Source organism: Lineus longissimus, chromosome 13 (genome assembly GCF_910592395.1).
Source record: "Lineus longissimus chromosome 13, tnLinLong1.2, whole genome shotgun sequence".
Classification (NCBI taxonomy): Eukaryota; Metazoa; Nemertea; class Pilidiophora; order Heteronemertea; family Lineidae; genus Lineus; species Lineus longissimus.
In genome coordinates, this window is record NC_088320.1 from 16,218,270 (window position 1) to 16,245,505 (window position 27,236).

Here is a 27,236-nt window from a genome sequence, read left to right on the forward strand (position 1 = left end):
CCTGGGGGTACTATACAGTATGTTCTTAAGCAGTCTGAATGATAATGATTATGATGATGCTGAACATTCCGTGAGTAAGACAGAAAGTAGCTAAGCGTAATGCTAGTCAGCGAAAAAAAACCAACAGCGTTTGTATAATGATGTGTTCGATAATTGTGCAATTAAAAAAATTCAATATTTTTGAGACGACAGTATACAAACGAGCATGCTATATCTCCCGGAAGTAGATTCATTGGTCACATTACTTGGTTGCAAAAGGGTATTTCGATGCGAATCGGCTATATGTCAATGGGCTATACCCCGTCGGCATTAATATGGGCACCTGTCCACCCTTTACAACAAAGAATTGGGTCATTGGAATGTACTTCATGTTGGTATAGCATGCTCTGCTTATGACGCGTTTGTACACAATGATTATTAAAGATTACATGTAAATCACTACTCGATACTCTAGTTTTATGTAAGTTTTCAATAGAGACGTGAGTTTGTGTTATCACATGTATGTGTACTTGTATATACATGTAATTATTGCGTTAATCAATATTGTGCAGTATAGAACATTATCTCTATATAAACTGATGCAAAAGGCAACATGATTTGTTTATTCCTTTATTGTGGACCCTCTCACCTGATTTCCGGCTTTAGTGTCGGAGAGATTTAGTGAAGGGCTATTGTAAACTGGAAGGCAACTGCTCGATACGGTTCATGTTTCAACCATCTGAACTGAAGGTGTGGCATACTATCAACTAGGAGACAACATCTCGATACGGTTCGTGTGATAACAATCAGAACTGAGGGTTTGGCATACAATCAATCTGAGGGCTAAAGCTCCACTTACTATCAACCATCCACTCGCTGGAGAGCAACCTTACAGCTAATGACCCACGTGCGTTTTTTATGTGTCCGACATAAGCAAAAAAACACCTTGATTTGACATCTGCACACAACGTTAATTCTATTTATTGCACTGACTTGACATATACAGCTCAATGCACATAGAAACAGAGTGTTACAGACACGGATACACCGAGTAAATACATACACGTATTGTAACAAACGAACAAGAAGGTGAGGGCCTACTTGGGGATACCAAGTAAATGTTTTTGCGATCTTTTGGTGAGAAATTGGGCATTATAAATATTTCCAACTCTACACATGTATAATTTTCACATACAATATTACATCGCGGAACTGGTGATTTTCTCTCGGCGATGACGGATTTCTTGTCGTTTCTAACAGCAAATTCTCCTAAGTTTAGCCAATACTCAATGGACATAAGATTTGACTTTACATTGTACTGGCTAAACACCCCTTGCTTAACAAATCGATGTCGATTTCTCTTCGGACAAGTTATATCCAATGGATACAAATTTAATATACTGGATATATAGAGCAGAAAGAGGGAAAATCCCAATCAAATTTCAAGCCTAAATAGGTATTGAGGGAACCATCGATATCGACCTGGTTGGGAATATGCATCTGATATGCGATATGTATTTTATAAATGCCCTCTTTATGATGTGTTGCCAGTTACGTGGCTATACATTCTTGATATCCACTGGACACACAATTTATATCCATTGGAAATATTCTGTAAGGAAAATTTGAATCTGTCATTCGACGATGAAAAAAGCATGCTGCATAGGGACTACAAAGTTTGCGTTTGAAATGGCCCATAACGTAAAGAATTGATTTTTGTTTTCAGTAAGGTATAAACAGTCTCTCAAGTGATATTTCCCGATGACATCATGTCGCCCATACTTCTTATCGTTGATTTGGTCATCTCTAACCTGGAAATCAATGGAAAATAGAGACGTTAATGTCAGTCGTATATGTTACATGAATGTAGGTAATAAAGGCACTGGAAAAAAAGGCACTGGAAAAAAAGGCACTAGGTAAAAAAGGCACTAGGTAAAAAAGGCACTAGGAAAAAAAGGCACTAGGTAAAAAAGGCACTAGGAAAAAAGGCACTAGGAAAAAAGGCACTAGGTAAAAAAGGCACTAGGAAAAAAGGCACTGGAAAAAAAGGCAATGGAAAAATGGCACCAGAAAAAATGTATGGGAAATCTCTGAGAAATCTCTACTCCATGGATAAAAAATAAAAATAAAAATTTCTGTGTGCATTTCTATGTGTAGTTTTTTTCTACATCAACAGAATACTGGTGGGTCGAAAAAAACGGAACAGCCTATTTTTAGTTCCCTCCGACCAGAAAAACTAGCCTGGTTAGGCAGGGAATCCTTACAAAAAATAATACAAAGATCATCCGATTTGGTCCAGTAGTTTAATCAAGTTAAATTCAGGGTTCCCTCACCAATAACCTCTTTCTACAAGATACAATAGTTTATCACAAGAGTGGCTATTGACATCTAGCAAAACATTCTTGTTGAGTCTCATTGCAGTTTTATTGGTGAGAAAGACTTGGAAGCACATTACACATAGCACATTACACATATAGAAATGCACGGTGGGGGGGCACCCCAAATGAATTTTTCACCTAGGGATTTCCTGGTGCCTTTTTTTCCAGTGCCTTTTTTACCTAGTGCCTTTTTTACCCATTGCCTTTTTTTCCAGTGCCTTTTTTACCTAGTGTAGCGATTTCCTGGTGCTTTTTTTTCCAGTGCCTTTTTTTCCTAGTGCCTTTTTTACCCATTGCCTTTTTTTTCAGTGCCTTTTTTACCTATTGCCTTTTTTTCCAGTGCCTTTTTTACCCATTGCCTTTTTTCCAGTGCCTTTTTTACCCATTGCCTTTTTTCCTAGTGCCTTTTTTACCTAGTGCCTTTTTTTCCGTACCTTTTTACCCAGTGCCTTTTTTTCTAGTGCCTTTATTACCGTCTACCATGATACATGTATTATCACAAGTGGGAGGCTTTTTCTGACTTTTTAACAGTTGACTGAGTCTTCCCAAAATAGGCCATTAAAGATCACAGGACTTTGTTAAATGGGATTAATGAGGTGGGATGCAAACACACAGAGGTATGTAAACATTATATGTCCTTCGGTAACGCTATTCAAGTACAAATGGCGAGGACAAATTCTGTTATGAAATGTTACCGTTTGTGTTATATGTTACGTGATCTATCTGGGAGTAAAATTAACATAAAAATGATTCCTGTTCGGCGAGCGGCTTGCCAAATACACCCGGCCAAAACACTGTAAAACACTTGCAAATCAATAATTGTTGTTAATGGTGATGCAAATCGACAAAATTCCAGGGGAATATCAAATTTAAAGGACATTATACCCCCCCCCCCCGTAACAAACACCAGCATAAAGAACCATGATTATGTAAGCACACTAATATAATGTTAGTGCTACCAGAATGGGCTAAATCTGGTCTAAAACATTATGAAGTGGTTGAAAAAATGTGAAAAGAAAAATATTTTTGAGACGGCGGCCAAAATCGGGGCAGGCTGTAATGGGAAAGGAGAGTTTTCATATTTACTGCCCTAACATGGATAATCATAACGGGCCAGCGGATGTGTTTCCGGTTTCTCCTTGAGCGTTGCCTGCGGTTGTCGCAGTGAAGTAGTGGCTCGGACTGTAATATGCCGTCAATACCTTTGTTCGAACCCCATCGGGGGCGTGAGATCCCATACAGGCATGTATAGATGTGTCTAACTTGCATTCTACACCCAGGTAACGGCCAGCTGAGCTGGAGCTGGCAGAGCGGCTCATCTGATGTCTAAGTTTGATACGTTAAAGAAGTCGGATAGTGACCTCTACCGCTGCTGATATCGATATCAGACTACAAACTCAAAATATTACTTAATCAGAAGTATTATAACTATGTGATGTGGGCCTACTGGCGTACTGGCGGTATTGAATAAAATCACCAGTGTCGCCCATACTGCACCCTGGCATAACTAGTGGTTTTCAATTACGAAGGAGTAAAAAAGGCTGATCTCAGGATGATATACCGTGGTAATGTACATACCTGTGTAAGATACGGTTCCGGAGATTCGGACTGAAAATATACCGATACACGGGTGTGGTAATGCTGGTTATACGCACCAGGTTGTATTAAAATCGTTCAATAAATTTGTTTTACTTTTGTAAACAATGTGGTTGTTCAACACACTTATAGTTGCACAAAATCATTATACTGTTCAAAGGCATTTCACATGGCGCATTCAAAGCAATTATATTGAAGATGTCGGACTGCAAGTATGCAATGAAGATACCAGTGGAAAGATAATGGACGTTTAATGCCATCATCAAGAATGTCACCCAGCCCATTATAACGATTTTTAAAGCTCGATATTGGGTGATATGGATAAAGTCTAGCAATTGCTTTTACTTCAGTTTTGTACAGAAAGGCCCAGTGTAAATGTACAGGAAGTTTTAGATAAAAGCATTTGCTAGTCTTTATTCATATCACCCATTATATATAACTTTTCGGGGGACACTCTGTCTACCCCACCAAAGTTTTTAAAAAAGAAATGGAGTTTTAGCTCTAGCATGTTCCTGAAAGAATGTGACAACTGAACTTACTTGTGTGTATGCCATTCTGCTCTGTCCTCTCTGCAATTTGAACACGATAACTTTACTTTGAGTGTCATTTCAAGAATATTATGCGAAACAGACACAATTATCATGTTGCATTCGTCCCATCTGAAAAACTGTGCAGCCTTGGGTTTACGGTAGATTGGGGGTCCCCACCCTGCATATGACCGCGTTATTCAAAAATGATACTGCAGTGCTGAGAATCAAGGCGTTTCAAATTAACTGTTTCCATTTTATGGTTTGAGCACGAATGCAAGTTTTAAATCACAAAAATATGATTTCAAGGCGCATATCAGACCACAGTAATAATAAAATCTTTATATCGCTGAATGTAGGAAATATAACTAAATTGGTGATTACCTCTTATGCAGTTCATTGACTTGAGTCGGTAATGTTATGCAACGTTATGCAATGTTACCCAGATGCCCCGCTGACATAATCAACTACCTGGAGGAACTCGAAACTGCCAAGATTTTTCAATTGAAGCTTATCCCCTCCTTAGGTTTTAACTGGGCCGTTCAAAACTCCCCATTTTCATAAGTGTTTCGTGATAGGTTTCCTTTAATTTACTCACCGACATTGAATCCTGCGGAGCGGGCTGAAAATAAATACAGAGACTTCTCCAATTCTTTACTAATGAGGCTTCTAGCTTGGGGTAACACAGGCAATACAACTCTAATACAATTTGCAGTTGAATTTCGCGATATATAGCAGCCTACAACTTAACTGTTCCCGAGACCCTCCAAGGGAAGTACGACATTATGTTGTTGATCAGTTAATCGCGCGTGGAAGTATGAAGTGGAATCAGCACGTAATTATTGCATCGTACTAAAATAAAATACACCAGATGCCAAGTTGTAAGGTCAGGGAGGTAGGGGTATCATTATAGCTCCTCACACCTTGCAATAATTTCCGGTGGGTAATACATGAGACGTCAAGTAACCTGTTTCATTGTCAGCAATGCTCGATCTTTCGATTATATAAGCCAAAACAGGGATTGTTGTTCGACCTGGGGTCGTGAGAACATGATACCCATTATTAGGCAACAAAGGTTGGGCAAGGCAGGGTGCGTTCAATTTCTTACTAAGGGGAAGCTCGAATGACTTAAAGAAACATTTGGTATTATTGGTCATGGTTTTGATTTGAGGTCTTAATAGAGGGTGGTGAAGCGGTACCGATGGACCCTGTAGAACTCCCCGAGGATGAAGTGGAGCGTTACAACGATGGAGTGTTGTTTGTTGACATGCCAATCTCAGCGATGATGAGGCAGATCCAAGCGAGGGTGAGGACTAGACTTTGAATTATATGTGAATGACTTTCTTGACTGGATAATGAGTTCATGTATATTGAACTGCACTGAGTTACGATAAGCTGTTGTAGCCCTCATCAGATCAGATTCACTGATTCATAGACTATTGTTAATTCGTTTATCTGGTTGCTGATCGAAGCCTCGGACGAAGCCTTGGATTATCATTGTTGTCTATTCTTCCTGAAGCTTCGATGAGTTGGTAACACTCATAAATTGGATTGTTGATTGTGTTATCCAATTCCTGTAGCCTACATTTTGTTAACATTAACAAAACGTATTGACTGTTTGACATGTTTGAGATTGTGTATCTCCTATTACCGACCGTTTCTTCTTCCCTGGAAAATGACAATCAGTCACTATTTCTGATGCTGCTGTCCACTTCTCCACTCGATGATAGTAGGGCCGAAGACAATACAAAGGCTACATGCAACTGCATGTTCATCTTGACCACAGAGGATTTTTGCAATTTATCAAGATATACTGTGAGTATAATACCACGAGGATCAGGATGCTGCATGTATCAAATCTATTTTCCTGTTACGCCTGGCGGCATAAGTCACCATATACTTGATTGACCAATAACACAGGGTATGCACTTGGCGAACGTCTGGTCATCCCTAAAAATAGCGCGGGATAGTCTGACCATCGAATTTAGGCTATAAATAAGGTTAAATTCCACACATCGCCTCGCCTTTTCAGGTTCCATATTTGCAATACATCCTGTGGCGCATGGTACTCTCACCGAGGTTGGAATCTCTCGATTTCGCATTCCGAATCTCGCGGTTTATAATAAGCCACTGGCGACCTTGGTTGTTCAAGACGGAAATAACGCAATCATGGACACAGTCGTGATTTATCATAACAATGTAACTGACTTATAGCCTTGCATTGTAAAGTTAGAGTGGAATGAAATATGGCTTGCTGACCACAATAGGATGAATTGCGTCATTCTTACAGAGGCGTAAAAGGTGACTATCAGTTGCACAGTTTTTGACAATACCTCATTTGTTGGTAATCCTGACTTTGACATGTTATATATAAAAAGGTGGAAGGAGCTCTCTCTCTCGGGGCAAGTCATACCTCCATGACCTTACAACTGGGTATCTGGTGTATATATTAATATTAGTTGACTAAAGTACGTGGACTTCTTTTAGCGTCTCTTGACCTTCTCGTGTCCAAAGTTACAGCATCCAAAGTACTTTCCATTCAGCCACACCAAGCCGCCTGTGTAGCGCTGGAACCTAACTATACTTTGCTAGGTATATCATAAAAAGACCACAGCAGTCTTTCAAGCTTTACATGGTCTAAAGTGTCTGACAGTGTCATTTGATGAATTGCACATTTGGGCATTAGATCGTGGGCGGATTGTCGCCTCAGACGAACTACTAACCAGTCTCGCATAGAACAAAATCAAACTTACCCCAACTAATGAAGGCGTCCATATTGTTAACTGAAAAGGACCATGGTCATTCTAAATGAATAGGCTTCATATTACAGTGATAATTCAAAAGTCATTTTACGAAGGTAGGTCGTTCCTCTCAAGCAGAGGATCTTTTTTCAAAATTGTTACAACTCTCTGCTGTATATGTCGATAGCAAGATCTTGATTATTTTCCAATGAGCGCGTAATGCCGGTGTGCAAGGGATAGTAGTCCTAGGGCTGATAGTCCGTGTAACAATAGCCCGCATTGCTAAATGTTTTGGTTAGGGTTAGCGGTACAATAGATCATGCTGCTTAATTGATCAAATACAATGCTACCGGACTATGACTCCAGGGGGACTATATCCGCTGTCACACCGGAAACATGTAATGTACACGTACAGTAAAAAGGCTTTAATGCCATATTGTTTACTTTGAACAATATTTGCCTCCCACTTTGGGCTCAGGGGTAAATGTTCGCATTTCCGGCCCTCCCAATTTGCTGAAATTAACGGTGCACAAGGAAATTCTCCCATTAATTAGAGCGTCCCCAGCTTTTGACTCCGGGAATTTCGTCGACGTTGTGGCAACGATATTAAAACTCGCATTACCATTGGTCTTATCGTGCATACGGCATTGAAATCACTGTTTTCTCTGAGATCTGCACTTTATCTTGTACAGTGGGTCTCAATAAAAAGGTTATCCTAAAATAATGGGTTAATATAACCAGGTATGAATTTTATGATTATAAACATGATTGCATCATAAGGTGGGCGCTATTAGCTTTCCATTCAAACCAGCCTTGCATTGATGTGGCGACACATCGCCGAGCACCATTGTCTTGAAAATGGCACACCAACATAAAAACTTAAAGGTTGGTGAATAATGGGCAGTGTAGGCTCATATCAAATCAGAGACAAGATACGTTCGTACAGTACAAGTTACAGGTCGTGCATTAAATCAAAGAAAACGTGTCGTGTCCAATGATGGTACACAGGCAAAAGTTTCCGTCCACGGATAGCTGATGGCCCATGAACGTTCCATAAATGGAGCCCATGGATGGATAGTTCATGATTATCGCAAACAACGTTTAACAACTAATCTCCCATCAACTATCCACTGACGGCCCATGGATGTTCCATCCACGGACGCCCATCCACGGATAGCTGATGGAGATTCTCCATCAGCTATCCGTGGACGGCCCATGGACGGAACGTTCATGATTAATCACCATCAGCTATCCGTGGACGGAGACTTTTGCCCGAGTCGTGCCAAAAATGGGGCTATATTTCGAGTGTCAGATCCAAAGGACTTTCAGAAATCTTTGGAGGGCACAAGATGGTACACCGCGTAACGACTCATCGCAGTCCGCAATCGGCTGAAAGAACTGTGAGGAGATCGTGTTATTGCACTGTACGAAGCTGTGGAGCGGCCACCAAGGTCACTTGATTTGATCCCATACGAATTTTTCTTTGGGGACATTTGAAAAAGAGAGTTTTCTCCACTTCTCCCCAAGATATTGCCGAGTTACGGGATTATATCACCTACGAAATCAATATTCTGCGCAACGACCCAGCTATGGTGAGTCGAGCTGTGCGAGACACGTGTTTGCCACCATTCCCCAAGGATGAGATGAAAAGGCGCGGTGATTAATTGGCTACACTGAGGAATGTCAGGGCACTGCAGAATCATGATTGCCACACGCACGTTCTTCAGCACAAGCCGTAGAGAAGTAAGTTACTCACTTGCACAATAGCCGCCACCGACATCACTGGTGCCTGCCATACAACCACTTCCCTGAATGTTCATGGCCGCCGGAACCTGGGTCACTCCACCCACAATGCGAGCACTCAACACTTTTAAAAAGAATGGCGACATTTCAGCGAGACATAACATGAGTTACACGAAATACACTCTATGTATGTATATAAACACGCTTATCTTAAATGGTTAGTGAAGGAACCTGATCTTCAATGATCCAATAACTCTTGTTTTCGGCCGCTGGGAGCAATTTATATGACCCCTAATGGCTAGTTTCCACTTTTTCGGTGAGTGAAACCACGCGGCTTGCAGAAGCGTTTTGACTTGATGTATACTCTTAGAAGTATAAGTTTTTCAGCTTAAAAAATCTTAATAAGTCTTTTTCGGCGAACAGAAATTTGCATTCCATAGATTGAGGTTTTTCGGTAAAATGATTCAGGAAAACCTTGTCGTGCATAATATATTTGCATCAGCCGAAAACCTGAACGTTTTCTCAAAAGCTCAAAACGTGTATTGCTATGAGTGTACGTTATATGAGCTCGGTAGATATGACCGCAAAGCCAATCAAATGCAAACGCGACGATCAACAGCTGTTAAGTTGAAGAAAAAAATTAATTTGGCGATGATTTCGATTCAGAACTTTAGAAATGGACGTGGAGATTGCTGATTCCCAGTGTTTTTTACCACTTCAGGTACTGGTTCGACTGCGCCCGCGCCGACTGATTACAAGCTGAAACTCTCAGCCACTTGTATATGTCTGTACAATTCCTCTGTGGGATATCGTACTTACCTGTGTGCTCAGTTCCCGTGCTCGAGCTCGACTGGTACATTTCTGCAAAGGATGATGTCAACAATGGTGCATTTATTTAATGCTTTGAGATTTCAGCGACTCGTTAGAGCATTGAGCATTGGGCTTTTGATAGGCTTTGTGAAGGTCAGGTCAGGTCAGGCTAGCTACCTGCCACTGGTAGCCCTGTAATCCAGTGCCACCTGTCTCAGGTGGGCGACTAGAAATCAAGGTTACTAGTCACTCAGGGCGGATGAGCTCGTCATAGGGTCAACGGCCGACTAGCTTTCCCCTAGCATTGCCTAGCGGAAACTATGTCTCCCAGGTAACTAGACACATATGTGACTGGTCGCCTAGGGGTAACCGGGTAGTCTGGGCTCTTCAGCCGGGTTATGGCAACCAGACTAGGAGACGGAAACTCCGATATAAAACCTGACCGAAGACGGAGCGCACCGGCCATACTGGCGTCTAACCGGGTACGCACGCATTCACAACCTAAAAAAAAAAAAAAAAAAAAAAAATGCCGATAGTCTTTGTCGAGCATTAAGCATGGGAGTAAAACTTCCGTGTCGTGGTTTGACCTTTGCTTGATAGTTTATCAAACATTTAGTAAGTTAAATTGGTTACGTTTTGATAAAATCATGATGAAAATCGAAAGTCATCTCTCACTATAAACCCATTGCACTTCAGAACCAAATTTGTTTTATTTTAAGTTTTTAGATGTACGTACACAAATCTTAAGGTTATTAGAATTCGTTAAAAATTCAGTAGGTGCCCATTTAAAACATTGGAGGCTCTTCTCTGGAAAACTAAGAACCTGATTTGCACCCTTGAAATTGGCATTCAAATCGCTTTGAAAGAGTTCGAATTGCTTTAGAGATTCAAGTTCTCAAATTGCTTTAGAGTTTCAAGTGGTCAACCCGTGTATGAAATGCTGAAGACGGCCAGCTCTACGTTTTCAAACATGTAGGCTGTTTGATTTCACTTACCCATGATGTTGCTACCAAAATCTGCAAAACAATTTTAGCGCTTAAATAATATCTCGCTCCAAAACCGACTCTATAGCCACGAAACAGTCACCAAGTTCGCGAAAAGTACATCGGGAGTATGAAAAATATATTGACGTTGCCGATGTTCAAAGCTAAGGAAAAACATCGGCATCTTATTGGGTGCTTCCGCCTTTGACATTTATGAGTTTGACTACTTCTGGGGCAGGTATACACGTTAAATACTCTGTCTCCATTTGAAGACAAAGCTGTTATTTGAACGGTACACGATTTTGATCGTGCAAAACTAGTCGTGTTGATTACTTCTGCAGTTATTCAGGCAGACAATAGGGATGGCAGCTTATTATGGAATCACCCGTCACCATTTCAATTTTCCAGATTTACTGAAAACGCGATGAGCGAAACTAGTTATGAATGAGCGATATCGCATACGGGTAATATAATTTTGTCGTAAATTGGACATGATGTAATTCAACCGAGTTGCGCAACATGGCAAGCGATGATATCCAATACCTTTTTCTTCTTCGGCGTTCGCTCTGCACTTGGAGGTGATTTTCTCCAGGGAGTATTCCTCCTCCAAGGGATGAGCGTTTATTTGTGACACTACGGTTATGCGCCAATTGGGTTAACTGGGGCTACTGAATCCTTCGGTGAGCGGTTGAGTCCACGCAAGTTTTTATGATTCTCACTCGGTGGGGTCTTTAACCTGCCCTGGCATAGACACCAGATACAAGGAACCTCGGTTTTAAGTCTCATTCGAAGGACTGTGAAGAATCAGGAATTTTAGTTCCTTGAAAAGCCACGCCGGTTCATCCAGAAGTACAATCCTGAGTTTTTTCGGGACCGAACCTGGGCCCTATTGTGTGGCAGCCATGCAGTTTTAACCACTTGGCTATGAAGCTTCCCGTGCCCAACCTCTAACACCTGTCTTCACACACGCTACGGTCGTCACAGGCGGGAACCATGCAGGCCAACCTTTGTGTACTTTGTTTGATTTTTTAAATTCTAAATATCTAGAACTACTCACTGATATTCAGGTGTACTGACAAAGCTGGAAAAGAATGGTGCATGTTATCACAAAAGTAATCGTGAATATTTAAAAGTTATTTAGCCGACGAACCGAGGATAAGGATTATCGCTTTTAGAAGTAAATCTAGACCTCTTTGACCGTTGTGCATGAACGACTCGGCGGGTTTTTCAGGTTTTAACTTATCATTTTATCAATTCTGACTTTAGGACTCCAGAGGATTATATTTCAGTAACAGGATCCCAAAATAGAAACAAAATCCCAGAAACACATATAAATAATACATAATTTAAATAAAGTTTCTTTTTCTACTAAACAAATAACGAATTAGTTTTCAAACTTTCGAATTTGTTTACTTACTCCAACTCTTGAAGTTCTGAATATTCGTGACTGGAAAAGAGAACGGATCGACTGGATTGATTTACATTTATCAATTACATTATTCCGTAGTAAACAAACTAACATGACCACTATCAGGCATCTTGCACAAAGCAAGATCATCAACAAGATATACCAATATACCAAAGACATGTACGGTGGCCCATAGAGGACATGCGTTTATTTTCAATATAATAGAAAATGTTTCTTTTTACAATGCGTTTTTTTTCTCTCGAATTACAACCGCCGTCGGATTTATTTCTCACCGCCGAAAAAATCATTTCCACCGCCGGGTTAAAAATAATAATTCCCACCACCGCGGTGGAAATTAATATCGACCGCGGTGGAAATTAATATCGACCGCGGTGGAAATAATATCCACCGCGGTGGAAAAAATATCCAACGCGGTGGAAATAATATCCACCCGGTGTCAATAACGAATTAGCTCCCGCGGTGGATATTATTTCCACCGCGGTGGATATTAATTTCCACCGCGGTCGATATTAATTTCCACCGCGGTCGATATTAATTTCCACCGCGGTGGATATTATTTTCCACACCTGTGGATATTATTTTCTTTGGCGGTGGTGGGAATTATTATTTTTTACCCGGCGGTGGAAATTATTTTTTCGGCGGTGATAAATAAATCCGACGGCGGTTGTAATTCGAGAGAAAAAAAACGCATTGTAAAAAGAAAAATTTTCTATTATATTGAAAATAAACGCATGTCCTCATGTAAAGATTGAAATGATTTTTATTCCTATCATAGGCGATAACTTCACAAAGTGACTAATCAGCAAATTTTCACTTTGAGAAAACTCCACTCAAAGATTCCGTATACATGTACATGTAGTTTGAATGACTATGTGTATTATAATGACACGAAATGCATGAATAAAGCGTTATAGAATTGACATTGGCTTTGAATATCACCGTGATAATTGGTGTGTAAGAAGACACGCCTAATAAAACTCAGATGGCGCTGTTATCTCAATTTCAATTTCAGAAAAACTACAGACTGGTCACTCTGTGAAATACCTGGTACCATGCTCCGGGTAAATTTAGCTCTAAACTTGCAGACGTTAAACTAATTTTCTGTACTAGGCCTATATGTTGACATGCTCAATGTCCGTTGCCCTTATCTTCGCTAAATACGGGGAAAGAATCGTTCAATCGGCTCACCTTGGCACCAGCCCTGTGTTGCCGCATCCATTGTACCAAGCGGACAACTTCCCTCTGGATTGATATTCTTAGACACGAACAGGAATCCTCCTTGAACCGTGAACTGAACTGGAACATCAAAATGAACATAAATATTTTGCTGGAATGCTTGTATTAGACTCTGACAACTTGGGCGTGAGATTCACCTGGCCAGGAGGATAGTGTGTCAACTTGACACCATGCGCCGCCACTGGTAGTATTACACTGATGCCGTTCTCTGACAATGATTTTCACCAGTGTTTGAAGGCAGTTTTGGGCATGGCTTGCGAATTACAAGTAGGTTAAGGTTACACCCCGTTCTAGGGCATTGTTTATTGCGGTTCAAAGAGTTTTCATTAATGCTGTCTGGAGAGGTTGCGGCCCTGCTGGAAGCCGTTTTGTACAAACAAAACTACGTTTTATTTTCGCGGATTTTGCGAACAACTTCCGAGCCCTCCGATTTGCTAATGTGTTGTAAAGTCTCCAGCTCGCCAAACAGGGTAGATTTTTTACCTGTTTGGCAAGCCCGGCTGGCCGAACAGGGTGGCTTTTTAGTGCTGTTTGGCAAGCGGCTCTCCAAACAGGACCAAAAAAAAGCCTGTTCGGCGAGCGGCTTGCCAAATAGACCCGGCCAAATGAAACTGCCCATCCGCACCGACTTCATGAAAGGGCTCGGATGAGGAACAGTTAAACACATTATTACTTGCCCTCTCACAGGTATGAAGAGACCATTTATTTCGGTAAACATGCATACTCTGCATTTTCACACTGACAGCGCAGTGGCGATGTCCTCAAATTTCTAATCTTATATTTTGGGTGATGACTTGTCCCGCATGCTCTTGAACGGCATGATGAAATTGCAGCTTATCTCATAGACAAAGAAGATATCTATAGACAGCTGCATGATAAAACTCAGTTCTTTGACCTACCAGTTATGTGTTGCCCATTGATGATAACTGAAAGATTAATTGTGATATGGACAATGATCGACATATAATCACGATGATGCTACATGCTTTGTCTTTATTTACGATACAATAGTCGCCCATACATCAGATGTGCTCGGGTATACTGTTGTAAACTGATGGTGAAGCAGACATTACTACAAGACCGCACGCAATGTATAATGTTTTCTCACTCCTAGAAAAAGATTGTTTATCCTTTTTTGTTTCGAGATTTTCACTCATCGATCAATTAAGTGGAGTTTATAGATGAAACCAAATTCTGTAAACCCACACATGCGTGTCTCTTTTCATACTATCTCAGCTAATGGTCCTGAATATGCAATCATTCTCACCTGTATTCATTCCATTTTGAATGTTCACCGTCTGAGTGGATCCGGATGACGAGCCTCCTGATGATGAACCTCCAGAAGATGAACCTCCCGATGAAGAACCTCCAGAAGACGATCCGCCTGATGAGCCTCCAACCGAGGTACCCCCGCCTAAACAGAGGAAGTTTCATAGACAATTCAAAGAAGATCTCCATCAGTGTGAATGTTAAAATCGAAAACACAAATTGTTACTGTTGATTCGTCATGGCTAACTGAGAAAATAAAGTCTCACCGGTCCCTGCTTGATTTTAGTTATTGATAAATATCGTTTACCATTCATGATGTCCTATGATTTCCTGACCTAACTTCTGCCAAAGTTGACATTCTATTGACAAGCAATTCGATATGCAAATTATCGATGCATTAAAGGGAACTGGAACCGCCGAGCGATTTATTCAACTTTTCGACTTTCACCGCCCGAGAAAGTCAAACTTCCAACTTCCTATTCGAGTTCAGATTTGTAGCTCCACCCCCAGTGCCCGAGCATGCGCAGTTCAATTTGTTATTATTGAGAATCATGTGAGAATCACTTGAGTCATGCGATCTTTCATTCATGAGTTTTCGTAGTAAATTCCATAGCAGTGACGTCACTCAATGATTGACAGCTAGGCGCCATGTTTCATTCATGCCTCGTTCTGATCACCCGATACGCGGGAGATGAAAACGAGGTCATACGAACTGGCTTGGCGGTTTCAGTTCCCTTTAAAGATGCGTTGCATTTTGACCAGAAACCTAGCAAATAGAGCATTTCCACACAAGAAACGATCGTGGTTATTATGGAACGTTTATTTTATTATTTTTTACTGATCTGATTGTTGCTAATGCACCGACTGTGAAATTAGTTGTTTCAACTACCAAAATAGTAATTTTTAACCATTTGATAGTAGTTTTTGCTGCTTTTTTAGTTGGAAGAACTAATTAATGGTTAGTTTTTTCACTAATTTCACAGTTGATGCAATAACAACTTCCAAATTATTTGTTTTTACTTAGAGAGATTTTAAGATTGTGTGCTGTGCAACATGCGCTTGGTTTTGATGTGACGGGTTACATATTAGTACACTGACTGATTTGTGACCAATAGCATTCCGCGAAGATGACGTCACTGCAGCTGCTGCCCTCTATTTCCCCATCGCTGAATTACAGGCAATGTCGGACAAACATGCGGTTTCGTAATGGATTCAGGCTTTCTAACTAGGGCAGTTAGATTCAATCTGGCACATGTCCGAGTGTTGGAAATACTACATAATTGTTCTGAATATTTCTCTCTCTGACTCTATGGTATCATTCATGCTAAAAACAATGCAGGGTCAAAGATAATTGACTTTGAAATAAGCTCAAATGCGTAGAAATAAGTGTCGATGTCCGACTGTCACGTGACTAAAACGTCATCAATATCTTATGCATATGACCTTGTGAGCTATAAATAGTAACTTCGTGGAATGCTATTGATATCATTTCATTTTACTCACCAAATACTTGAATCAAGCTTTCGGAAAAATCTGCAAAAAAGGAAGCCGCGCTTATTCGTTGTGCATACTGTCAGTGGCTTATAGGTCATGCAGACGGTACTCTATAGGCTTTTTGTACGATATGACGTTACCAACCAGGAACCTTTGTTTTCGGGACTAAAAAGACTACGAGAGGCATATTGTGTTTTACTGGAAACTTAAGTCATTTAAGATAAGTAAATAAACAACTTCATTTTTAAGAGTGTGTTTGCCGGTGTAGAAGTTTGAAATGTTCTAGGATAAAATGTGGGAACAAAGGATTCTATTATGCGCTGAGCTATTGACGGTCATTGCCTCTATAGAACCATATGCCATAATCTGTCAGAATACAATAGGCCCGGACACTTTTTCCAGGGGGGACACTTTTTACTTTTACATCGGCACCTGGCCTTGCTTGATAAATTAACACGCCACAAACTTTGTAAAAGTCAAATGAATTGTCCCTGATCTAGACATCTCATGCATACTCACGGAGGTTCAGGTGAAGTGACAAAGCTGAAAGAGAATATGGAAATCTATTACTATGGTACCAGATTTCCTTCGTAAATACTTCCCCTTTTCTTATAATCATATTCAAAAGTAAGTGACCTCATCTTTTTTTGCCGCCGCCCAAAAACTACGAGCCAGAAGTCTAAAAAAAGTGATTGTCGCAAATCTCGGGTCAAAAAGTCGAAATTCGGCTGGAAATATGTCGTTGATTAATCCAACCAAATGAAAATTGTAAATGTTTGGTCCGAAAGAGGAAAGACATCGCTTCGTCAGACATTCCAGAACTATATATAATGTAAATAAGGATATAGTTTGTACATTTCAGTTTTTTTTCTGTTGAAACTAGCAATCTCAGTTCGGTTTTATCAAGTATAGATTAGAGATCACGTACCCTTTTTTGATATTTCAATTATTTGGATTTTTCAAACAAATCTATTTTTTCTAATTTGCCCGATTAACACATTTTGTTTACGGGGGATATTTAGTACGGGGTTGTGATAGAAAACTACAGACAAAATCCATTCGATTGGTTCTACGGTTAATGAATAAGAGCTAATCTAATTACAAAAAGCCCCCTATATTCAAAATTAGAACTAAGTGCTAGTCCATCTAACCAAAATATCTAGTTGAACATTCTTCTTTAATCCATAATTGGTTTTATTCATAAACAGACCATAATGAGAACAACTACAAATGAACTAATTCTCAAAATAAATGTCATCAAAATATAAAGAATATATTTATTTTTCGACATAACTCGTACACTTACTCCAAGTTTTGAAGCTCTGGAAACTAATGACTGAAATGAGAATAGATCACCTTTGTTATTCATCAATTAATTCCCACAACAAATAAGAGTATATTGTAATTCATGACTCCGGCCACCCTAAACAAGGTTTTAAAGATTCTTGCATCAGTTTATAGCAAACGGATAAACAGCCATTAGGATTCAAAATTCCCGATAATCGGTAAATCTTTGTAAAATCAGTAGGTTCTTGGCAAGAAAGACTCGAGTCTTGGCCTCAAGCTCGTATTGGAAACCTGAAGACAGGTGGGGTTATGTTGATGTTGGCTTAGGATCAGCACGGCATGTTAACATGGAATAATTTTGTTGTCCCCCCCCCCCCCTCCCCCATCGATCATGGTTGAGAATAGAGGTCAAGCTGAGCATTTTACTTCAGCTACACTTTGTGAAATATAAAGACTTTTGAGTTAACCCGACTGTGACAGAGCGGCTGCTCGACACTGGACACCTCTCTGTAAAAACAGCTAATTCCTAAATGAAACACAAAAATTTATTATAAGATAAAAATTATTTACAATATTCACAGCTGCTGAAACTAAGGAAAGATTAGCATGTGAGATTTCAAATGTTCAGTTCAGGGGTATATCATGCCACATGGGAAGTAGGGTTCACTGTTCAGTGTTCACGGCAACTGAGGAAATAAAACGTCCAGTTCAAAAGGAATCCATGAATAACGTCCGAATCCAAATAAGGGCCCAGATATGGCAACACGGAGGGTAAATTGGGAGGCAATTTATGAATACGTATTCATCCATTCCAAGTGGAATACGGAATGTAGACGTTCCGATTCCAACACATGTGTAACCCGAGTTACAGCTGCAGCGACTCCATACGTTCAACGAATTGCGGCACCAACGCCTTGATGATCACTCGATCATGTCTTCCGACTGTAAAGTCCGGATTTCAACGAAGTATCCCCCGAAAAGGGATTCTGGAGCTCCAGGTTATTTGACAAGGAAGCACAACTCAACTGCCTTCCTTGGAGTCTCTCTCAGTACTGCCAATACAGTCTACACTTCAACCATGCCTCACAATAAGGCCTAAGCCTTTGCCTCAATTACCAAACCCTCCAGTTGTCTAGTCATTGCAAAGTCATTGTCCAATCTCCAATTGTCAAGCATTTCCACAACTCTCCAATTGTCCAGTCTTTCTACTTGAGTCCATGTTACACAACACTATCTAATAATGAACTTGAATGACTTAGGACATATTAAAATGATTACCACACTTCTTATGTAATTGGCTCACAACAAACTTAAGTGCTTTTAAATAAAGAAACATGGGATTCATCACACCGACATATGCATGTAGGGCATCTAGCATTGGGTTGCCATCGCCATTATCAAGCTAGGAAAATAATCGTTCGATATCTGCTCACCTTGACACCAGCCTTGGGTTGATACGCCCATTGTACCAAGCGGACAACTTCCATCTGGATTGATATTCTTAGACACGTACAGCTTTCCTCCGGAAACCGCGAACTGAACTGGAACATCAAAATAAACATAAAAGGAATTTGCCAAGGGCGGCGTTTTTTAAAACAATTTCAGTTTGTCTGATTTTTCTTTGGAATTCGACTCGGGTTAATACAAACATTCAAGTACTGTCAACCACTAAATCTTCTTTGGATGTTTATTTTAGCGGTCCTGGCAATCATTGAAAAAGCAAATACTCGAGTTAATTGTGCAAACACATTGATTCCAGCTCATAGTTATGGTAGGATAACACTGAAAGAGACTGCGACGATAAAGCATGTGGCAGAGCTTGGTTATTTGACAGGCAGACTGCACCCGAACATTTCAAACAGTATGGGTTGTGAAAACCTGATGTACAAAGCTTCCTCAATTGAGGAAAAGGAGGCCAACTTGATCTTAATTGGTACGTATTTGGTCTTGTATCAAGGCGGACGGTGATGTAATATCCGATTGATTTTACAACATGAGTAGTCGCACCAGCCATTCTTTACTAAATCTTTCAAAAAATTACGAAGCACTTACTCGTGTAAAGCGGTTATAGCTCATTTTCAAAGCGTCTATTTTTCCAAGAATTCCATACAAAAATGAAATAGTTAACAACGCTGTTGTACACGGCCCAAGATTAACACTACTACGCATTTTAATCTGTATAGATCAACGTATTTTGGGATTTTATTAAGAGATTTTGGTATCACGCTGCATATTCAACGACACGATTTGAAATATTTCTAAAACACATGGTCGCATGATACAAATGAGTTCTTTCACCTACCAGTGATCTGATGTCCATTGATGATAACTGAAATAGTAACCATGATATGGCGGGTATTACATCATAATAATGTAACTTTATCACGCACCAAAGAGACATAGATGACCGGTGTAAAAGTAAAAAGTGTCCCCCCTAGAAAAAGTGTCCGGGCCTATTGTATTCTGACAGATTATGGCATATGGTTCTATGGAGGCAATGACCGTCAGCGCATAATCGAATCCTTTGTTCCCGGACATTTTATCCTAGGACATTTTAAACTTCTACACCGGCATGAGAATCAATGATTGCGGGATAGTTATAAGTCGTCATCAGGCTACGATCCTCGAATGGGGGCAAATCGTAGGCCGAACACGGTATTGCTTCAGGTAAAACTCATTGGTAACCTGTAAATGCCGTATCTTAAAACTGTTTTGCAAATCAGGCCGCAGTTGACAAAAATAACACAGGGCTTCGGTAATGATCTGTAGTTGTGGTGAAGCTCACAATAGCAATTCATTCATAGTGATCCAACGCTCTCGGGTGATGAGTTGGTGAACTGATGATGGTGCGGACGGATCTATAAAACCACAAGGATTATACATAACATATAGCGAGTTTCCGCAAAATTTCACAAATTACAAATTACGTATTACGAATTGCTATTTATCCGAGAAAGAGACCACCAGATCATTGGTTTCGAAGCTGATCAACGTCAGTTGCCCTTAGAAGGGTCACTCATGATCAAACGTTCTTTCACAAATCCACTGTATTGCATTAGACGCAGCGAGTTTTGAATTCGTGGTGACGAACCAGCCTAGTCGTTATGAATTAGTCTACATTGTCGCAGCGTCCGTTTTTCAATAAGACCGGTGTAACATCTGTGGTTGTTTCCCATGTGTCAGTGTTTCCAAACAATAGGCAGCTAGAGAGACCACGACTTTTCAATAGGGGGGATACACAGAAAAACTTGTCAATCTATTTTTGAGCGTTCCCAAACAATGAGGGGAAACACTCAAAAACAGAAACACTCAAAAACATTACACCGGTACTGGACGAAAGCATTAACTTCTGACACATAACACTAGGTACAGCTGACTGCAAAATGGAACGCGAGTTCCTTTGTAACTATAAGTTCGTAATCGTGACATTTGCGGAAACTCGGTGATATTCTTTTCGTTCCGAAATACAGAATTACAGAATACATACAGAAATTGTTGTTCAATTCTAATATTTTCGTCATTGACATTCACATGGAAAATGATCAGTCAAAATTGTGATATCATACCGTAATACATTTATGTTAGCTATACGTCTAAAATCAGAACTCATTCTTACGTGTATTTCCTCCACTCTGAATGGTAGTCGTCTGACTGGATCCTGATGACGAACCTCCCGATGACGACCCTCCTGAAGACGACCCTCCCGATGACGACCCTCCTGAAGACGAACCTCCAGATGACGAACCTCCTGAAGACGAACCTCCAGATGACGAACCTCCCGACGAGCCTCCCACTGAAGACCCTCCAGTAATACCTACGGCTAAAAAAGAAGGTTAGAAAGAATGCTTCCAACATGGTTGGCATTCTTGTTGTTGTTTTAGAGTTAATGATAAAATTATGCAGTAAAGGTGAGAAAAATACTGCATCGATTTTCAGTTTGGTGGAACGCCTGGCGGACACTGCCTCGTAAACCGTTGCATATTGGGTTATAACTGATCGGCTGTAGGCGTCCACTTGCTTGGGTTATGTTCGAAACATAGCGGACGTCCATGGCGGTTCACTGTCAATACATTTACTGCCATTACATGTATAGGAACGCTTTGTAATGAACCAAAAGGAACAAAATGAATAGCCGTATGGACTGTACAGAATGTTCATACCTCATCAAAAGCGCCTGATATATGCTAATTTATGCATAATGCCGTCATTACCCTGATCTAATTTCAGGTCAACAAGCATGACGTCATGTAAAGGCTCCTGACCTATTTTTTATATCTTATAATCAACTTATGTCTAAGTTAACACTCATTCGACCGCCACATTCATCAACATAATTTACCTCTAGTTACCACGCCACCTTTTCATTTTTACATGCACGTATTTTATAGCAGTCCAGCTCGTCTCAATCGTGGTTAAACTGACATCATAAACTATTTGTGTTTGCTGCCGCCCATCGGTGGTTCCAGGAATCAGTGTGTCAGGAATCTGCATTCCACACACATCCCGAAAGCGGTGCGAAAGGTGCTATATTTTCGAAAGCAACCGAACTATTGTGTACAAATGTACCATATCATTAGTTTACTGCTGATTTCTGAAGATGACCCAATTCACTATTATTTCTTTTTACTCACCAAGCATGCTTTCGGGGAAATCTGCAAGAAAGAAAGTCAGTTATATATCTCAGCCGTCCGTAGCTTCTATAATTAGGTCTGTCGCAGGGCCACAAGAACTACTGGCAAGAGAGAATGGGGGGCCTTAGATGCAACACTCTCCTAGACATGGACAGAAAAGAGGCGACCACCATATTTCGTCAAAGGACTGGCCATCGCAGACGAAAGGCCAGCCCCAAGAGGATGAGCATGGCCGAGTCCGGAAGGTGCCAGTGCGGCACATCTGATCAGACACCAGAGCATGTACTCCAGAGCTGCTCACTCTAGGATACTGAGAGATTGGCCACACGGTGCATTATTTGAGATCAAGTTCTGGGGATCAAGGGATGAACAAGAGACGACAGCCCGGTTTATAAGAGACATAGGCCTGGTTGTGTAGTATAGCCATCAATAGTAAATCGAACGCTTAGAAGACGAAGAAGAAAATCTGTCGCTTTTGCTAGAGACATGCACGAGGTGCACTCCAAAATATATTGCGAGAAATCGAACCAGGCACTTCGTTTAAGCTAGGGACCGATAGTATAATGATCTAATTAATTTACAAGATTTTGTTGGGACTGACTATAACCGTGTTTTTTGTAGTTTTCAGCACTCAATGTAAGAACTATATTATATGACATGGATGCTCTAGTAGTTTTTGCTAGGTTATATAGCCACAACATGGCACATGACACACGATGGCGACCAACACCTGGCCTTTGAAAGGAACATGCCGCATCGTCAAAGGCAGCATCAAACCAAACCTGGCGAAGGTTAATCGAATTTCCCCTGATGAAGACATCCAGTCATACTCACGAAGGTTCAGGTGAAATGATAAAGCTGGAAGAAATAGCGGAACGTTATATTTTAACTATGTTATCCAATATCCTTGTAATCGTCAATAGAATATCTAAATTACTCGTTTAAATATTTTCGAGGATCTTTTGACCTCATAAGCTTTTATACACTCGTAGAAATAAATGTTTTAAGGCTGTTGAAAAAAACAGTTTAAAGTCTTTCCGACCAAAACAAAAATGCACCATTTTAAGCTGAATGAAATTGTGGTTTCTCAATCATTTTGCCAAAATCTCCTCTCTGTGTGTCAATGAATTGACTGTAAACCTAAAACGACCAAAACCGGCTGTAAATATTCGCCTGTGTTACATGTGAAGTACATGTTTGGTTCGAAATTGGCAAAAAACTCAACCGGTTCAACAGAAATTCTACAAATTTCTCATGAAGTAGGCTAATGTGTGTGTGCTTCTGTGTTAAATCATGAAATTGACTATATATATATATAGGCGAATAGCTTGCTATACGATACAAGTATGACCAAAGTCACAAAATATATGTTGATTGTACATTGTATATATAGCATACGATATTCTTTTCTACCAAATTCTCTAAATTGTATACTTACTCCAACTTTGGAAGCTCTGGAGACTCGTGACTGCAAAAGAAAACGAGCCGAATCGCTTGTTATTCATCATCAAATGCCTCTACAAATTGTGATATGCATAACAAAACTAATAAAAAAATATCAGTACCCTTTTCCCTGAAAATGATCAATTTCAAAAAGCGCTTACTCGAACATCATATTTAGCTTGTCACACATTGATGCACACTATCAAAAATCTGCGCAAACCTGTGATGACACAATTTGTTGCTTGCCTTCGCTAAATGCGGGGAAAGAATCATTCAATCTGCTCACCTTGGCACCAGCCCTGGGTTGACGCATCCATTGTACCAAGCGGACAACTTCCCTCTGGATTGATATTCTTAGACACGTACAGATATCCTCCGTGGACAATGAACTGAACTGAAAAAAATTATTTTGAACTTAGAAGGGACATAGTTATATTGGAACTCGGGTTGACACAAACATGGACTGTCATAAGTTTCTGGGGACATTTCGTTTTTGCGGATTTTGTAAATAAGAGCAAATATTTCTTGATTGGAGACACAGTATATTCAGTCACAATAAAATCGTGATTCCTTCTCTAATTCGAAAATATTGAAATGGTGCGAATAGTTTCAAGTTTACAGTTAGGGGGTTGGTTGATATTAAAATCGACGCTAGATAGCCTCAGACTGAGCTTTGCCACTTCACTCGTCTCGTTGCATCCAAATATTTCATTCAACAAAACCCTTGGTCAACAACAGGACGCCAAAACTGTAAAATTTGATGATACTAAGAAGTAATTTCAACATGGTATCTGGTTTGATCAAGACGAAAACATTTATCAATGTGTTTATTGCCTGACTTTTGGCCACACCAAAGACTATTGCCGGGATTTAAGGACTTTATTGAAATGTTCTGCTCACACTTTGCTTCTATCCCTTAGAGGCCAATTTGTAACAACACCACGGTCGGCAAAAGTCGAACCAAACTTTCAAGATTTTGCATCCGGTTAAGTATGCGCATTGTGAAAGTCTACCTTTGTTATGGCTTGGTTACCGTGCTTACCTATCAATGTGAATGTGTAGCCGAATGCAAAATCTGTGCTGTTTCAAAGGCCTCACAGGAGTATTCAAGGGCATGATCTGATCTGCAGTGTTTTTCGACATAGATGGTCACATGTAAGAACGATTTCTTTGACTTACCAGTAATCTGGTGTCCATTGATGATAACTGGAAGAGTAAGTATGATATGGATGGTGATACGTGACATGTTGATGACACGTTATCATCACGTTCAAAATGGATGACCGGCGAGAGCACAAATGACTGCAGGATACGCTCTAGCTAGTCGTAAGCCGTCATCCTCGCCAATCTGGCTTGCGGGAGTGGACAAAATTAAAAAAATTAAAGGTGTAATATAAAAAATCGGTGTCAGATGTGTTTTCCTCGAAATTTTATCTCCCCTGGCAAATCGAAAATGATCCGCCAAGTTTCTGAAATTCATACCTTGAATCATAAATTCTGCAAACTAATGAAATCTTATGTCTTTTATGATATCTTATTTCTCGGTCTTCAATAAAAAATCATTCTTACGTGTATTTCCGCCACTGTGAATGGTAATCGTCTGACTGGATCCTGATGACGAATCTGAACCTCCCGATGACGACCCTCCTGAAGACGACCCTCCTGAAGACGACCCTCCAGATGACGACCCTCCTGAAGACGACCCTCCAGATGACGACCCTCCAGATGACGAACCTCCCGACGAGCCTCCCACTGAAGAATTTAATGCTAATTTATGCATAATGCCGTCATTACCCTGATCTAATTTCAGTTCAACAAGCATGACGTCATGTAAAGGCTCCTGACCTATTTTTTATATCTTATAATCAACTTATGTCTAAGTTAACACTCATTCGACCGCCACATTCATCAACATAAGTTACCTCTAGTTACCATGCCACCTTTTCATTTTTACTTGCACGTATTTTATAGCATTCCAGCTCGCCTCAATCATGGTTGAACTGTCATCATAAACTATTTGTGTTTGCTGCCGCCTATCGGTGGTTCCAGGAATCAGTGTGTCAGGAATCTGCATTCCACACACAGCCCGAAAGCGGTGCGAAAGGTGCCATATTTTCGAAAGCAACCGAACTATTGTGTACAAATGTACCATATCATTAGTTTACTACTGATTTCTGAAGATGACCCAATTCAGTATTATTTCTTTTTACTCACCAAGCATGCTTTCGGGGAAATCTGCAAGAAAGAATGTCAGTTATATATCTCAGCCGTCCGTAGCTTCTATAATTAGGTCTGTCGCAGGGCCACAAGAACAACTGGCAAGATAGAATAGGGGGCCTTAGATGCAACACTCTCCTAGACATGGACAGAAAAGAGGCGACCACCATATTTCGTCAAAGGACTGGCCATCGCAGACTAAAGGCCAGCCCCAAGAGGATGAGCATGGCCGAGTCCGGAAGGTGCCAGTGCGGCACATCTGATCAGACACCAGAGCATGTACTCCAGAGCTGCTCACTCTAGGATACTGAGAGATTGGCCACACGCCGCATAATATTTGAGACCAAGTTCTGGGGATCAAGGGATGAACAAGAGACGACAGCCCGGTTTATAAGAGACATAGGCCTGGTTGTGTAGTATAGCCATCAATAGTAAATCGAACGCTTAGAAGATGAAGAAGAAAATCTGTCGCTTTCGCTAGAGACATGCACACGGTGCACTTCAAAATATATTGCGAGAAATTTTAATTTAAGTCTTCGTTTCAGCTAGGGATCAATAGCATAATGATCTAATTAATTTACAAGATTTTGTTGGGACTGACTATTACCGTGTTTTTTGTAGTTTTCAGCACTCAATGTAAGAACTATATTATATGACATGGATGCTCTAGTAGTTTTTGCTAGGTTTTATAGCCACAACATGGCACATGACACACGATGGCGACCAACACCTGGCCTTTGAAAGGAACATGCCGCATCGAAAGGCAGCATCAAACCAAACCTCGCGAAGGTCAATTGAATTTCCCCTGATGAAGACATCCAGTCATACTCACGAAGGTTCAGGTGAAATGATAAAGCTGGAAGAAATAACGGAACGTTATATTTTAAATATTTCATCCATTATCCCTGTAATCGTCAATAGAATATCTAAATTACTCGTCTAAATATTTTCGAGGATCTTTTGACCTCATAAGCTTTTATACACTCGTAGAAATAAAGGTTTTAAGGCTGTTGAAAAAAACAGTTTAAAGTCTTTCCGACCCAAACAAAAATGCACCATTTTAAGCTGAAAAAAATTGTGGTTTCTCAATCATTTTGCAAAAATCTCCTCTCTGTGTGTCAATGAATTGACTGTAAACCTAAAACGACCAAAACCGGCTGTAAATATTCGCCTGTGTTACATGTGAAGTACATGTTTGGTTCGAAATTTGCAAAAAAAATTAACCGGTTCAACAGAAATTCTACAAATTTCTCATGAAGTAGGCTAATGTGTGTGCGTTTCTGTGTTAAATCATGAAATTGACTATATATATAGGCGAATAGCTTGTTATACGATACATGTATGTCCAAAGTCACAAATTATATGTTGATTGTACATTGTATATATAGCATACGATATTCTTTTCTACCAAATTCTCTAAATTGTATACTTACTCCAACTTTGGAAACTCTGGAGACTCGTGACTGCAAAAGA

General features: G+C 40.2%; 1 protein-coding gene across 29 annotated transcripts in view; it reads right to left on the reverse strand.

Annotated features, from left to right (window-relative positions):
• Positions 1–929: 929 nt before the first annotated feature.
• The window catches only part of LOC135497770 (autotransporter CRAC-like), a 49,708-nt gene continuing 23,401 nt past the window's right edge, over positions 930–27,236 (reverse strand). For 18 of the 29 annotated variants that reach the window (XM_064787637.1, XM_064787635.1, XM_064787633.1 and 15 more), the window contains 25 exons: positions 25,116–25,205; positions 24,726–24,752; positions 23,833–23,940; positions 23,542–23,571; positions 22,938–22,961; positions 22,104–22,124; positions 21,089–21,292; positions 19,775–19,801; positions 18,906–19,013; positions 17,492–17,521; positions 16,705–16,728; positions 16,195–16,224; positions 14,690–14,836; positions 14,322–14,348; positions 13,375–13,482; positions 12,175–12,204; positions 11,815–11,838; positions 10,770–10,790; positions 9,784–9,825; positions 8,978–9,088; positions 7,234–7,263; positions 5,079–5,102; positions 4,493–4,522; positions 3,936–3,965; positions 930–1,790 (listed from right to left, as the gene is read on the reverse strand). In XM_064787637.1, the coding sequence (XP_064643707.1) occupies positions 1,786–1,790; positions 3,936–3,965; positions 4,493–4,522; positions 5,079–5,102; positions 7,234–7,263; positions 8,978–9,088; positions 9,784–9,825; positions 10,770–10,790; positions 11,815–11,838; positions 12,175–12,204; positions 13,375–13,482; positions 14,322–14,348; positions 14,690–14,836; positions 16,195–16,224; positions 16,705–16,728; positions 17,492–17,521; positions 18,906–19,013; positions 19,775–19,801; positions 21,089–21,292; positions 22,104–22,124; positions 22,938–22,961; positions 23,542–23,571; positions 23,833–23,940; positions 24,726–24,752; positions 25,116–25,205 (1,352 nt within the window). In that variant the 3' untranslated portion in view covers positions 930–1,785. Of the gene's footprint in view, positions 1,791–3,935; positions 3,966–4,492; positions 4,523–5,078; positions 5,103–7,233; positions 7,264–8,977; positions 9,089–9,783; positions 9,826–10,769; positions 10,791–11,814; positions 11,839–12,174; positions 12,205–13,374; positions 13,483–14,321; positions 14,349–14,689; positions 14,837–16,194; positions 16,225–16,704; positions 16,729–17,491; positions 17,522–18,905; positions 19,014–19,774; positions 19,802–21,088; positions 21,293–22,103; positions 22,125–22,937; positions 22,962–23,541; positions 23,572–23,832; positions 23,941–24,725; positions 24,753–25,115; positions 25,206–25,760; positions 25,782–26,595; positions 26,620–27,196; positions 27,227–27,236 lie in introns of all 29 variants that reach the window. The other 11 variants (XM_064787641.1, XM_064787646.1, XM_064787632.1 and 8 more) reach the window with 8 other exon arrangements.